Source organism: Echiichthys vipera, assembly GCF_963691815.1.
Source record: "Echiichthys vipera genome assembly, chromosome: 11".
Classification (NCBI taxonomy): domain Eukaryota; kingdom Metazoa; phylum Chordata; class Actinopteri; order Perciformes; family Trachinidae; genus Echiichthys; species Echiichthys vipera.
This window is the reverse complement of record NC_139836.1, coordinates 16,587,486-16,602,986: the sequence shown is the minus strand read 5'-3', so window position 1 is coordinate 16,602,986 and position 15,501 is coordinate 16,587,486. Positions and strand designations below refer to the sequence as shown.

Here is a 15,501-nt window from a genome sequence, read left to right as displayed (position 1 = left end):
TAAACAAATATTTTTATTTTTAAGCAGTAAATTGACTCCAATCCTCATTCTTTCCCCTTTCTTTCTCCCTGTAGGCTGTGCACAGTAGTGTCAGCATTAAAAGGCAGAGGGGTGGCTGAGGTCATTGCTAATGCCAGGTAAGTGTTCAGTCACCACATTTTAAAAAACAGTTACATGCAATCACTTTTTATTTCATCAACTGAAACGGAAAATACATCAAAAAATAGTTAAATATAGTAAGATATTGTGCAAAAATTAAAGTTTTCAGAACTGTCTAAAACTGACTTTCATTCCAGTTTGTTCCATAGTTTAAGGTGACTTTTATGACACTTTTTGGGTCATTTGATTGGCTTGTGTTCCGCCTTTCTGATTCTCCACACATCTTGATTGACCATAGCCACGGAGTTGGGCGCTATCAGTCCTTGATAAGTCCTAATCCTTTTCTCATCAAATGCGTCACCTCCTCCTCCTCCTCCTCCTCCTCCTCCTCTTATTCTCGTAAGACTTCCCCTCTGCTCTTTGCATCTCTTAAGGCATGTCCTACACAGGCTGCTCTCATGAACCAGGTACACCTCTTCCTCTGGTTCTAATTTTTCCTTCTGTATCCCCTCACCATCCCCCTGAACATAGGATAGAGGATTTCGTTTCATGTTCAACTTTGTGAGGTTGCGTAGGACTTTCACAAACTCTGGTAGATAGATGAAGAGGTTATCAAACAGACCTAACTCTTGGAGATTATCTAGAGCTATCATAGTGGAAGGCAGGTTGTCCAGCTGGTTCATCCCCAGATTGAGACTCTTCAGGCTGGTGAGAAACCCCAATGTGGAGGGTAAACCTGCAGAGTTTAGGCAGTTGTTTGAGAGGTTGAGATGGGTCAGTCCCACCAGGTTGCCGATGGACTCTGGCACCGACTCCAGCTTGTTGCTGTGCAGATCTAGCCATCTCAAAGATGAGAAGTTCCCAATGTTATCTGGGAGTTTCTGTATCAGGTTGCGGCTGAGGTCCAACTCATCCACGTTGGTCAGTTTTAGGAGACACTTTGGGAAGATTGTTATACCCATGTTGCTAAGGGTGAGTCTGCGCCGTCCATCCGGGGTCATCCGTATTGCCTTTTTTGCAATCTTGAGGGTCAACTTTGTCCCTTTGGCTCCCTTTCCTTTGGGCATGGTACTGCAACACACACAGAGAATTAACTGAACAGGACAGTTTCACATTTCAGCTCAGCCTTGCGTTTGTTCCCAAGAGACTGGTTTCCCATAATTCATCTAATCTATACCACCAGAAAGTACTATAGCAAATAAATGTGTTGTGTGTATGCTTACGTGTAAGTATGTGTGTGTAAGGCTGATGTGATTTATTCAGCTACAAGGGCTCATGTATGGCCCGGGGCAGTAGTGAAAGCGTGCTCTCTAAGGTATGAGAGCTTGAGGTGTGTGTGTGTGTGTGTGTGTGTGTGTGTGTGTGTGTGTGTGTGTGTGTGTGTGTGTGTGTGTGTGTGTGTGTGTGTGTGTGTGTGTGTGTGTGTGTGTGTGTGTGTGTGTGTGTGTGTGTGTGTGTGTGTGTGTGTGTGTGTGTGTGTGTGTGTGTGTGTGTGTGTGTGTGTGTGTGTGTGTGTGTGTGTGTGTGTGTGTGTGTGTGTGTGTGTGTGTGTGTGTGTGTGTGTGTGTGTGTGTGTGTGTGTGTGTGTGTGTGTGTGTGTGTGTGTGTGTGTGTGTGTGTGTGGTCTGCACTAGCGCGTGCTCAACCAGTGTAGCCCATGGGGGTATTTAAGAGCACGACTCTCTAATTAAGGCTAATGCAGGGGAACAATAGGAAAGAGGCGACACTGGGTAATACAGCAAAAACAAATGAGTGCTGATGCTCCCTCCCCATTCAACTGATTGAGCTGTTTGGCTCTTTTCAGGCAAGGAAGGTTTGTGTGTGTGTAGGACAGCCACATACAAGTGTATTCACAGACATGGATGTACTGTACAACAGAACATGTGTGCTCGCACAAAGAGTCAAATCAGGACTTTGATAAATGATAGTTAGGGAGTATTGGGAGTGTGATGAGGGTTTCGCTCTTCCCTCCCTGTCTAAAAGAGCAAGGTGTGTGTCTGTTTGTGTCTGTGTTACACCCCAAGGCCCTCTCTCGCCTCATTCATCATCCTCAGGATGAGAGAGGTTATCCACTGGTGCTTGTTCCCATTATAACCTCCTATAGAAAACTATTGCATGAAATTATTGCCTGCAATTAAATAACACATACTGGGCCAAATGCAATGATTGATTTAGTGTAGTTTTACAAAATAACTTGGTCAGGAGTTATTGGACGAGGGGAGGATACACTTCAAGTAGCCTCTCACTCTTTAAAACCCATTTACTGTATGTATCATTTTTTAAATAATTTTTCACTACTGTCTACATTTTTAACATGAATGAAGGCCTGTACTCACCATATTTTATCTTCTTTTTTTCTGAGTTGATGTTAATCAAGTGATGAGATTGTCTCCAGTTTTAGAAACACCCCATCGGCTTTAGGTCCTGTGAACTGGTCATTCAGCTCAAAGCCTCTCGCCCTTGTACCAAAAAGTCATTTTGTTATAGCACAGCAACAAAACAAGAAAGTACACGTACTAATAATACCTGGTAATCGTATCTATGCGGTGGTGAAGTTAAGAGGGAAGATCAGGACCAACATTTCCCAAGCCTCCCTACACCAAACAGAGGAAGTCAAGGTTCCTCTTGTTTAATATCGTTACTTAGCAACTGGGGTGCCTGGCGCCAGGACTTTATTGCCATGTTACTGGCCACAGAGGGAAAATAGATTTCAGGAGCAGTTGAATGCTTTCCTAATTTCGATTAAACCCGTTCAGATAGGTGTTACATGAGTAAAATAAGTAATGAAATGTTAAGCAAGATGTAATTTACTGTGGATGTTTTGTTTAGGCGAACACATGTTCTGGTATATTAATTGGAAACAAGGTATTTTTGACTGAGCAGTATTTGTACTCAGCAGAAACTCAAGATACATTTTTAAGGACATGCTTCTCTTTGAATAAGAGGGATCACTTTACAGCATTCTCTTGAACAAACACCAAACGCGAACTAAATGAAAAAACAGCTGCAGAAAAAACTTTGTCTTAGCTAATCTTGTAGCAGGATGTCTTATTATTTTTTCTTGGAAACCAGTGAACTGTGACAGAAGGGTGACAGAAAGGTGTTGTTCTTGTTTAACCGGTAATCATTAACCTCCGCTTGCCATTTAAAAACTCACTGTACAAGAATAAAAAGACTTCCTCTTTTAAACACTATGCTGATGGAGGCTAGTCAGACAAGTTACAGTGTTACTTCAAGTATATTTTCCTCCAACCTACAGATTGCAACATGTGCTACATCCTCCACATCTATACTCAGTATTTGTACTACTGTGTTAGTGTAGCTCACCTCAATCCCATAACTGCTTCTACAGCTGTGTACACAACATTTGAGTTTCACCCACTCACCTCCACTTTGCTGCCTCAGAACTCTGCTGTTATATTTCAACATGGGTTGCTATGCAACAGAGCAAGCAAAGAAACTTTTGTGTTGGTAGGCATTGCTCATTGATCAGCTTCTGATGCTAATTCAAGGTATTTGTTCTTTGTGCTTTAGGAAAACTCCTGTGGTTGAAAAGGCAGCCCTTGTTAAATGGCAGGTAATACAATAAATGCAGCCCTTCTATCTGAGTTTTTTGTGCCAACAAAATTAACCTCTTACTCCTTTGACATCAGTACAGACTGTCAAGATGTTTAACAAAAAAAATATCTCCCTTTAATAAAAACCCAGGAAAACTTTTGTTTATATTCCTGTTATTTAAGGGGGCTATCTACTTCATATTACATTTGTTTGTTCTCCAGAGAGGGGAAATAAGTAACTTTGAGTACTTGATGCATCTGAACACCATCGCTGGGAGGACATACAATGACCTGATGCAGTATCCAGTCTTCCCCTGGGTTCTAGCTGACTACCAGTCAGAGGTTAGTCATGAAAAATCAGATTGTAGTTGGGGTCTGGTAATGTAAGTTTGACAGGTTTGATTTATCTCTTTCCTTGATAGACACTCGATCTGTCAAATCCTGCAACTTTCCGTGACCTGTCTAAGCCAATGGGAGCTCAGACAGAGAAAAGGAGACAGGTGTTCATCCAAAGATATGAAGAGGTTGAGAACATTGAGGATGAAGGTATGTATTCAGCTATTTCCACAAATACTTATAAGAATACTCTTTATTATTTATTTTTTTTGCTATTTGCTGTACTTTCTATTCAACATACTGTAACTCTTTAGGAAATTTGTCAGCACAGTGCCACTACTGTACCCACTACTCCTCAGCCATCATCGTAGCCTCCTTCCTTGTCAGGATGGAGCCGTTTTCACACACTTTCCAGGCACTGCAGGTGAGGCCTTGGAAATTCATTGTTGGTTCTTGTTATGCCCTTAAAATAATAATAAGCTGGTATTCGTGCCCACAGTCAGGAGGCTGTAGAAGGAAAAAAGCATAAAACAAATAAAACGCATTTATTTAATTCAGAATAGGATAGAATAGAAGATGGAAGATTTTTTTCTGTGTAAACCAAGCAAGACTCCTCTAGCAGATTTGAATATTACACACAGAAAAACATGCATGCAAATTGATAAATGTGTAATATATAATGTATAAAGGTATATTTTAGGTCAAATTCTGAATGTAATCACTGCTGTGATCAGCTGTGAACTTGATTTTTCTGAAGAAATGGGAGAAAATTCAGTTTATTGTGCATCAGACTCTTTCCACTAGAGCAACAGGCCCCTCTGCAAACCCAGTGCTCCAGATGCCAATTGACATTGATCATTGTTTTTATTCTTCATCTTTTCATAATCTTGCTAAAAATTTGACTCTTATTTGAGCTATTTCAGCTCTCCAGATTCTGTTTCCAATGCTGTTTTTGGCATGAAAGCAGATTACAGGGAGATTTCAATATATATGCAAATAATTACAGAAAGCATCTAAAAGAAGCCCATGCAAATAGCCACAGATGTTACCAATTTATAATACAGCATCCAATTGATTATAATGAAAAGGCATGCATATTTGATAGTCAAAATAAAGCAATAAAGATGTTAGTCTGGTGAATTACGGCGCCTTTTTGTCTTCTGAAGCACATAACGGGTCTGTAGTAATATTCATAACTGGATTTACATCGCTAACTGAGTTTACCAGTGTATATATGCTATTTTCATTCATTGAGGAAATTGTTTTACTCTAAATTACATTCTCTCTCATGAGATTTCCATCATAGATTATGGAATTTTACAGAAAGATGAAAAGCTTCCTTCAAGTAGTCACAAAGAATTACTGCCTACATGATACAATGAAGAATATAAAATATGGTTCACTGCACTGAATCAAGAGGACTACTTTATTAATAATGCCAGAGTTTGGTTCAACGGTGTGCCAGGGGTCTGACAGCATTGTGCTTCGTCTCCCTGCAGGGAGGGTTTGATATCCCAGAGCGGATGTTTTACAGTATTAAGAAGGAGTGGGAGTCGGCCTCCAAAGACAACATGGGGGATGTCAGAGAGCTGATCCCAGAGTTCTTCTACCTGCCAGACTTCTTGCTCAACTCCAACCACATCCAGCTGGGTCAGTCACAAAAATCATCCTCTGTGAAAATGAACAACTTAAAAGTATGCATTTCCTGTTAAGATATGTCCATTTTGCAAGCACCTTTTGTTAGTTATGTGCTCATAGCATTATCTTTTTTATTTTTTTACTGTCAACAAATCTCATTAATAGACCCTAACCAACAATGCATTAGTCCCTCGCACAGTACTTTCTGACTACCTTCTCTGTGACGAAAGTCTAGAAGAGGTAAATCTTTAAAACCTGATGTTCTTCATAATGAGGGAACATATCACCCAGTGCAACAGTTAAGCTCACTGGTGTGTTTTTAATAGTTTTTGGACAACAATAGAAGTTTGTGGCACAGAGGAATTAGCTCCTATATTGGTCTCAGGCTATATAGCCAATACCTTTGGGCGCAATCAATTTATTATGGTTTAGATCTTTCCATGGACTTTGATAGCAATAAAAAATATACAATATTACCAGCCTTATCGTGTAAAGATACCCTGTTGAATTTTCTTGTAAACAAACATAAATGTGTTTACATTCAGTGGATTTTAAATTGTGTTTATTCGTGAAGCCTTACAAACATGGAGAATGCATTTTCTTTCTCACTTATCACTTGGAAAGACAATTTAGAAAAACCTGTTTACATTGACTAGCAGGGGTGTGGATTTCGTTACTCAGGCGCAAATGTACGTCTCGTGTGAGCACACAAATGACACAAATAAAACAAGGACCCTTTAAACAACAACCTCCGAGGCTGAAAAATGAAGCCAACCTGGAACAGCAGTTCTTCAAAGAGTCACTTGCGGTTGGTCCCAAAAATGAGATTGCATCAATGTTTAATACAGTCTCTGGGAACCACTCATCAAAGCATTGCTATATGCCACCAGAGGCTAAAAACTCCACAGGGTATCTTTATACTCCTTTAAAAAGATGACACACAGCGATGTGAAGTGAGCCAACATGTTGTATGTACTGTATTTCCATATCTCTATAGGCTGTATGGAGGATGGTACTGCTCTGGGAGATGTGGAGCTTCCTCCATGGGCGAAAGGTGACCCCCAGGAGTTCATTAGAATCCATCGAGAGGTCAGTGACCCCTGACCTCACCAGGCTTGTCCATTACAATTGGCCAGTCTGGCCTATTACATACAGGAATGTTTCCCACGAGACCTAATAATCTTTGTCAAAACTAGCTGATGCACAGAAGATGCACTGTTTTAGTATCTAAAACAAGTATTCACTGTAATAGTTTCACGGTAATAGTGTTGGTTACAGCCAGTCTTTGTCTTCACTCTTTCTACCGCAGTATAACAGACAGATCGTCTTCACAACAGCCTCTGTCTTATTCATTATATTCACTAAAGGCTGTCTCGTGTCATTGAGTTTGGTCCAGTTCAATTATTTTAGCGCTGACTGTTTTCAGTAATAATGACCAGTTGTTTTTCTTATCAGGAGAAATCTATGAAAAGGCATGAATCTGAAGTGTAGATGACAGCCAGTGAAGGACAGCAGGCCTATTTAACACAATTCAGAGCAGGCACAAGACTCTCTATTTTTCCTAATACTATTATTTCCGTCAGCTGTTAATGGTCTGAATATGTTCTCTCTTTCCTTGTGTGGGGTTATTGTATATCTCTGTTGGTCTGATTTCTTCAGTGTGACCCTCCCTTTTTCCATTCCCGGGGCATCTATGATGGTTATCACTCTGTAATCTACTGAACTACTCATATTGCCCACCATTCTCATAAAATCAGTGACTTTAGAAGATTGTTGTTTTTTCCTCCACAGACAAATTAACTCAGGACAATATATCCTTGTTATGATGGTTTTTTTTCTCCCAGTTTTCTGTTATTCCAGGATGGGTTTATTTAGATTGGGTGCAAAAATACACATGCTGGTCATAATGCCCACTTTTCCTTATTAACTCTTCAAAACCAATCTCTTGCTAATTGTACCCAAATCATTCTTTAATTCAAACATGAAGATAGGTTCATAACACAGCTATGCGGCTTCCTCTGTTCTACACTTCTAAATTGACTTTGCAAGAAATCATACTGCACCTGAATAATTTGGTTGGTTGTGCATTCTTGTAGAAGTTTCTTGTGTTTCTAAACTCTCATATTAACAGTTTGACTGATGGTTTTGGGCCCACTGTAATAACATTGAGCACCTCACACTTTTTAAGACTGCATAGTGCATGTATAGTAGTTTTGTAATCTTACTTGACTAGATGGTCTTAGTTTGTGCCACAATCTCCTGCATTGTTTCCCTTAGGCCTTGGAAAGCGACTATGTGAGTGCTCACCTCCACCTGTGGATCGACCTGATTTTCGGGTATCGACAGCAAGGCCCTGCTGCTGTGGAAAGTGTGAACACATTCCACCCTTACTTCTATGCTAAGAGAGGCCGGCAGGATGCTAAGGATCCCCTCATCAAGAGCACAATCTTGGGATATGTCAGCAACTTTGGTCAGGTTCCCAAACAGGTAAAAACAACAGGCTAAGTGGGGAAGTGTAAAAAGTACATTACATCCTGCATTTAAGTTTATCATATCGTTTTTGGAAATAACCTTTATTTGTGAATCATTTGTGTCTTTCCTGTAGCTCTTCACCAAGCAACATCCACCTCGAAGTGGCACTAAGAAAGAAGCATCATCACTAGTCCATCCAACTCCGTTTTTCTTCAAACTGGATCATCTGAAGACCACTGTACAGCCATTCAGAGGTACAGCTGCACAATAAAAGAGGAGCTCAGACAGCAAATAAGATATATTAATCTTAAAGGAATCGTTCAATATGTTGGTTTTTTATTTTCCTGCCAAAAGTTGATTAAAAAGATAGATACCATGCTCATGTCTGTGTACAAAATATGAAGCTATTTCTATTTTTCTGCACATTGAACAAATGAGATATAACACGTTTATTAGTGAGCTTTTTTTACCATGAGACAGAGCTAGGCTAGCTGTTTCCACCTGCTACCGGACTTTATGCTAAGCTGAGCTAACCGGCTGCTGGCTGTAACTTCATATTTAAATTATATACATAATACACTCAGCCAAAATGTCTGTTCCTGTAAATGAAGGTGTAACATTAGAGTAAATCATAACATAGCCTTTTAAACAAAACCTACAGTATTTCCAAATAACTGAATGAGATGATATTTTATGCTGAATTAACTAAATTCAATGAGTAATGGTCGTCTGCATTTGTCACTGTATTGTTCCTCCTTTATTTTATTTCACACAGTTTGATGTCTATTATATACAAGATGTGCCCAGGTCTCAAGGGGATCGTTGAAATGGAGCACAAATGTCCATAGATTAATTTACGCTATGGAAGGGTAGAAGGAGCTATCTCTTAGAGCTACAATATGGAGATGACTCTTCCGCTGAGCTCTACTTAATAATCTGAATATCCCTACAGGCCCACTGAGGGAGAGGAGATGAATCTGCGAATGCTCAGGGAGAAATTCCTGCATATTACATTTCATATTAAATCTTGAAGTGTCTGATCTGATCAATAAGCAGATAGAGATGAATAGGAGGAGGAATGCTAAAACTGATGCAGACACAGCTTCTTTCTGGGGATTTAAGAAGCAGAACTGGCGGTAGGATATAATGATTTCTGCCTTTTCCTGCATGAATAGGTCAATTATAGGCACAATTACATCCGCTCTCTCACTACCTGTCCAGGAAGCAGGTGTCTGCCCCCCCCCAGGACAGATCCTCAGCATGTTTTGGGAATAGCTGTTTTAATTGGCCAAGTTTCTGTGATCAATTTAATGAAATTCTTTGCAAGCTTACTGAGCTACCAAACTCTTTAATGTGATGTTTTTGAAGAGCCATTACCTTCATTTGGCCAGGCAAGTTCATTCAGGTACATAAAAGGAAGAATGAGGGGACTTTTTCTAGTTTTTACACTATAACTTTTTTATGGTTTTACTGACAAAAAAAACAGCCTTTCACTCTCTTATACAACTTTTTGCTGATGGTGCACCACTCTCAGTAACACTGAAAACTTTTCTTTAGAGCTGCCGAGAGGCCCTGTAGGTCAGATACTGTGTCTGGAAAAAGAAGTTTTAGTCCTGGAGGGAAACCGTCTCCTCCTGTCGCCTCTGTTGGGCTATTTCTTCAGCTGGGGCTTCCCTGACAACAGCTGTGCCTTTGGAAACTATACCATAGACAAGGTATGTTTATCATATTATTATAGCAGATCAATTTTACATTGTGTTATTGCACAACCTTCCAGCTTCACTAGAAACTAAAATTTACCCGACACATGTATGAAGCATCTCACTGGGTGGGTCAAGCCACACACAGTCGGCTAATTAGTATCAGCTGACTCTTACATCACTAGTCACACTCAATCAAAACAGTGAGGCAACCTTTATGATCTGCCAAGATTTCACTAACTTTATAGCGCTCTGCACTGCTGTCATATGATTTCTTTTGTTTGTTTATACTTTATTGCAATGTTTCTTTCATCATCTTCCAGGCAATTGTTTACTTCAGTCCATTGCACATTTTTATGTGTGTTAAGTTAATAAGTAACAGAAAATACTTAAAAGACACAAAACTCAACCAAACCAAAGACAAAACTAGAGACTATCTTGTGATGGGACCACATCAGCCGCAACAGCAAATTGGACCAGGGGCATAAAGTGGTTCGGCAGTGGCCCCGTCCCTATTTTCTACCCCCCTACTTCAGGCTCTCTTGCTCAGACCACACCCATCTTTGAACTCAACCTTCATTTTGATCTCCACAACAAACCGTTTTGTGACTGCATCTTGCAGTTGTGTGTCGGTTGTGACGCTTTCTTAGTGACAAAATCTGGCGGGACATTTAATTTACTCTCTGGTAATTACCGCTACAGTAGATTAGGACCAAATAATTCAATAGTTTACAAGTAATCGATTTGAATAATGGTTGCGGCATTACAGACAAGATTATCGCAGCTGGTAAGAAAACACACACACGCACACGCATACAAAGAGAGAGGTTTGGGGTAGGTCAGGAGAGGGGTTATTGGGAAGGATTACCTGTTTACTATATCTGCCAATGCCAGGTCTTATGCATTTTGTTTTTCATATCTTAGTGATGTCTTAGTTTCAGGGTCTTTGAGATGTGTGGGTTTTATATTCAGCAGCTAAAACATGTCCATAAACTCACTGCATGTCCATCTCTAGACATTTGCTGTTTGTGAGAGTTTGTGTGACTGGGGGGAGACGTTGTGCGCCGCCTGCCCCAACCCGACAACCATCGTCACTGCAGGAACCAGCAGTGTGGTGTGTGTGTGGGATGTAGCTTTCAACAAGGACAAACTCACTCACATGAAACTCAGACAGGTTAGTGTGTCTGCATGTCTGTTTGCGACAGAAATTCAACAGTAACATCCAGAAGGTATTTGCACACAGGATAACACATTCAATTTTTTCTTCATAGCCATTATACGGTCACACAGATTCAGTGACATGCCTGGCTGTGTCTGAGGTCCACAACATGATGGTAAGTGGTTCCTGTGATTCCACCTGTATCCTGTGGGATATGGAGGAGCTAAGCTACGTCACCCAGTTAGCAGGTCACACAACCAGCGTCTCTGCAATGGCTATCAATGATCTCACTGTAAGTCCACCTTCCTGATCTCCTCCTTTGTACTTCTCTACCTACTATCCTCTGAAAATCTCTCTCCTCTGTTCTTTGTCATTTTTGGCACACCGTTGTCATGTTGTTCCACTTCATTTAGCCCACAGCATGAGGAAGAAAGGAATCTCATTGTTGAAAGCAGGCATATCCGCTATGTGTGTGTTTTTTGCTTTTTTTTGTGATTCTCTGTGTGTTTCTTTGCACAAATGGGCATCAACACCATATTACTCTGTCCAAGGGTGAGATTGCGTCATGTGCGGGACCTCTGCTCTACCTGTGGACCATGAAGGGTCAGCTGTTGACCTGCACTGACACTTCCTGTGGGCCTCGGGCAGTCGTCCTGTGTGTCAACTTCACACAAAGACACGAGTGGGATGCCAAGAACGTCATTGTCACTGGCTGTGCGGACGGCATTATACGAGTGAGTTTTTGTGTGTAATATTGTTATAGCCACAGAACGTCATGTCTTTTTAAAGTCACTGTCTGGCAGCTGTTTGTAGAACTAATAGATCAGCCGGAGAGGTTTTTCTGTTTTTATACACTAAACTGTATTCAGATGTGGTAGTCATTACTTTGGTATTAGCCTCACAGGTAGCAGCTTGGATGTCCATCAAGTTATTAATAACAGTGTATTGGTTGTGAGTGTGACTGCTTTTGTGTAGGATTAATAAAAGCACATACTGCCTCCCTGCAATCAAAACTGCAAACTCTAAATTGGGCTTCACTGGGGAGTGGGTGCCCATGCCGCATGCAATGCACGGCACACACACAGAGAAATGGTATTACTTTATTATTACCTGTGTGTGTGTGTGTGTGTGTGTGTGTGTGTGTGTGTGTGTGTGTGTGTGTGTGTGTGTGTGTGTGTGTGTGTGTGTGTGTGTGTGTGTGTGTGTGTGTGTGTGTGTGTGTGTGTGTGTGTGTGTGTGTGTGTGTGTGTGTGTGTGTGTGTGTGTGTGTGTGTGTGTGTGTGTGTGTGTGTGTGTGTGTGTGTGTGTGTTATTATGTTGCATTATGTCTGATTTTGCTACTCATTATGTGTCTCATACAGATATGGAAGACAGAGTACACCAGAACACAATTACCTGGCCTTCCAGAAGAGCCTTTATCCCCAGGGCAAGACCGAACAGAGAGAGACGGTAATGTTACTGGCAGTAGGATTGGGATATGCATGTAGGTATTGTATTTCTAACAACCTAGATGATGGGAGTGTCTAACAGTAGCAAAACTATGAGACTGACTAAGATATAACTGCAGAAGAGGAAACGATTCCTGTGTTTCAAAAAGAAACCATTGCTATCTAATTAGATAAATCCTTAAGTGTGAGATGATTATTTTTAACCGCTCATCTCGGAGCTAGACAGCGTTGTTTCCAGACGAGAGCTTGTAATGCTTACCCCATCCCTCACTAGCATTAGGGCTAGCAGAAATTATGTTGTTATAAAGTTATTAAACATAGAGGCAGTAAACACTGATGAGTAATTCTGCTGACGTGTGTGTGCGTGTATAATTTAGAAAGCAATAATACCCAGATCCAATTTGGCATACGTTGGTTACAGCCTCGCGTCACCTCATAGGAGTATTATGCCTAGCAAATTACATTGAGGCAAGTCTTTACGTAACACTGAAGCATTTATATTCAAGGGATTTTTCTCCCTTTAACGGCCTGCTGCTGACCGCAGATAAACACTGCACATTTTAATTTTTTGTGGAGACCGCTGGGTCGGGGTTACAGACAGGGTGGACACCTGCCCTGTGATTTAGTAATAAATGGGGGTTGATGTATTCTCACGATGTATCCACAGTGAGCGGCTCATGCCAGGTTAAAGGCTGGGAGAGACATCTGGTGTTATGTCGAGAGCTGAACAGAGGTCAGGCTGTGTCGCAACGCCGTAGCAAGAATAATCCAGCCATCACAGCGCTGGCCATGTCCAGGTACAGTAAATATCATGCACCTGCAAATTACACTTAACTCTTTGTTCCTAAGAAAAACATGTAATCCAAATTAAATTCACTAACTGATTGAAACCTATTCTTACCAACTCTGACCCACATTGTATGTGTAGTACTGCATGCCTTACAATACATTTACATAACCCTGTTGATTTTAAATTATTTTCATGTTATATTATATGTTATTCTCTTCTGTGTAGGAGTCATGCTACTCTTTTAGCAGGCGATGCCTGGGGCAGAGTTTTCACCTGGACCTGTGAGTGAGAGGTGGCAGGGTTTTGCCTCCAGCCACTATTTGTACACAGCCCTTTGTCCTCTCAGACTGCCAGATTATCCATCAGTGTCTCAGGTCTGACACCAGCTGAGCATCGAGACCTGCTGTATTTCAGTTCAGTTCTGTATCTGCATTCAGGGAAAACTACAATATTTTGTTCATTCAAGTCCCAGACAATATGGAATATTTTATCTCCTACATAAATATTTAATTCTGTATTTTCTTTTTGTAAATACTGAATTTCAACAAATCTAAATAAAGCTACTGACATACATTTGCATACATTTTCTCCTGTGAGTCTCTGTGATTTTGATTGTGTCTGAAATCTGTCAGCCAGGGTTTCATTTTATTTTATTTTTTCTGGGATTCATAAAGGTGAAACCAGAAGGATTAAGTTCTCCAGAGCTGCTTGGTGAATTTGCACGAAGGACTTGTAATGGGGAAAATAATAATTTAAAAGCTTACTTCAAAACAATCATTTAAATTACCCCTTGCTGCTCGAGCAGAGCTAACTAGGGGCCACAGCAGAAGCCTGTAGTTGAACTGTCAAGCTTTGTACTGAAAACGAGAGGATGTGTGTGGATGATGAACAAGAGTGTGTGCACGCTCAGCCAACGTTCCCTGAGAATTACAGCTTTTTAATAGTATAGAGGTGGAGCAGTTCATTTCTCACGGACTGCACAACAAGCATCCCTGATCATAAAACGTATGGCATGTATTTGTCAGCATTTTGTGTTATTAGGGTCGTAATGTGTTTCTTTGGTACGTGTTCCTGAACAAATCAGTATGTTTAGATAGTTGTGAATCATTTACTGAGCTTTCTTTGTTGTTTTCCCACAATGTGTTTTCAATCTGCTTTGCAATGTAGCATTTGACTGCTACTCCATTTTTGGTGCTATTATTCTCCACAAGTGCACTGTCATCATGTCAAGTGTCTTTGTTTTTGATTAACCAAGAACAAATGCCATTTTAGCCGTGTCAGACTGACTCATTTTAAGAGAGACAGTAAGAGACCTAACCCTTTCTAAATATTGATCGCTCCTGACATCAATGCGCTAATATTCCAATAAATAAGTTTGTGTTTTAATTGATGGTAGATTGTGGAGGCTTGCTCTCTGTCTGCCTTCCTTGCTTGCTCTCGCATGCACATGCACCACTCCTCTCTTTCATAAAAGAAGAGGTCTCTCTCTTTAACCTTTGTGTGTGTGGCTAATTGTGCTAAGTGGAGTAGCTTAATAGAGTGGAAAATAGTCCTCATAATTTTTCCCAGAGAGCGAGCAATGACCTTCTCTAAAGCTAACGGCCATCTCCATTCTCTCTACATCGCTGGTTTTATGATATGAAATGTCAAACCATTGGGTTCCTCAGAATAATTAAATCAAATAAATTATTGCACCTAGGCAGAACCATCTTGTAGCCTAACCCAATTATAATGCACTGTAAAGCTAATTATTAAGCATGATTACAATTAGTCTAATTTGAATAAATGTAGTCATTAGCGGGTTCATCCTAGTCAGTGAGTCTGAACTGTGGGGGATGAGGGTCTCTCTTTCGATCTCTCCCACTCACAGAGAGAAGTGTGTGTGGATGTGCATCATTCTCTTTCTCCATGCCCCTCTATCTTCATCCCATTTTTCACACACTGACCTTCACAAAATGGCCTACACCCTTCACCTTTCTTGGGTACTTGAGCATAATGTGTGCTGCCTCTAGGATTCATACTTGATGTTAATGTCTGTGCTGTGTTGATCAGACTTTAAAATCAGAAGCAGAGGACTCCTTGTGCTGTTTCTCCCCTTTTTTTCCCCCCAAAAAATGACCTTGTTAGAAAATCAAAACTTAGACTAAGTATTGATAGAAAATCAGGTGCATCTTGTGTTTTATTTGGCGAATTATGACCGATTGCCATTCAACCAAAGAAGACCCACAGGTTAGATCTAAAGCAATAGTTGCATATTTTAGTTAATAGGCTCATTCACTTTTTTGCCGTTGATACCCCTCTT

At 40.6% G+C, this 15,501-nt stretch overlaps 2 protein-coding genes across 5 annotated transcripts in view; one reads left to right on the top strand and one right to left on the bottom strand.

Moving 5' to 3' along the window:
* wdfy4 (WDFY family member 4) overlaps window positions 1-13,763 on the top strand; it is a 39,357-nt gene extending 25,594 nt beyond the window's left edge. For all 4 annotated transcript variants that reach the window (XM_083922687.1, XM_083922689.1, XM_083922688.1 and 1 more), the window contains exons 49-64: window positions 75-137; window positions 3,634-3,676; window positions 3,879-3,998; window positions 4,079-4,202; window positions 4,307-4,416; window positions 5,492-5,642; window positions 6,628-6,719; window positions 7,908-8,117; window positions 8,236-8,356; window positions 9,660-9,817; window positions 10,818-10,976; window positions 11,074-11,253; window positions 11,513-11,695; window positions 12,323-12,410; window positions 13,077-13,206; window positions 13,425-13,763. In XM_083922687.1, coding sequence (XP_083778813.1) covers window positions 75-137; window positions 3,634-3,676; window positions 3,879-3,998; window positions 4,079-4,202; window positions 4,307-4,416; window positions 5,492-5,642; window positions 6,628-6,719; window positions 7,908-8,117; window positions 8,236-8,356; window positions 9,660-9,817; window positions 10,818-10,976; window positions 11,074-11,253; window positions 11,513-11,695; window positions 12,323-12,410; window positions 13,077-13,206; window positions 13,425-13,488 — 1,996 coding nt within the window. In that variant the 3' untranslated portion in view covers window positions 13,489-13,763. The remainder of the gene's footprint in view (window positions 1-74; window positions 138-3,633; window positions 3,677-3,878; window positions 3,999-4,078; window positions 4,203-4,306; window positions 4,417-5,491; window positions 5,643-6,627; window positions 6,720-7,907; window positions 8,118-8,235; window positions 8,357-9,659; window positions 9,818-10,817; window positions 10,977-11,073; window positions 11,254-11,512; window positions 11,696-12,322; window positions 12,411-13,076; window positions 13,207-13,424) is intronic.
* On the bottom strand, window positions 213-1,166 carry lrrc18a (leucine rich repeat containing 18a; the record flags this gene model as incomplete). The annotated part of the gene is made up of 1 exon (XM_083922692.1): window positions 213-1,166. The coding sequence occupies one exon, from the start codon at window positions 1,164-1,166 to the stop codon at window positions 339-341; it is 828 nt and encodes a 275-aa protein (XP_083778818.1). The 3' UTR covers window positions 213-338.
* Window positions 13,764-15,501: the final 1,738 nt, after the last annotated feature.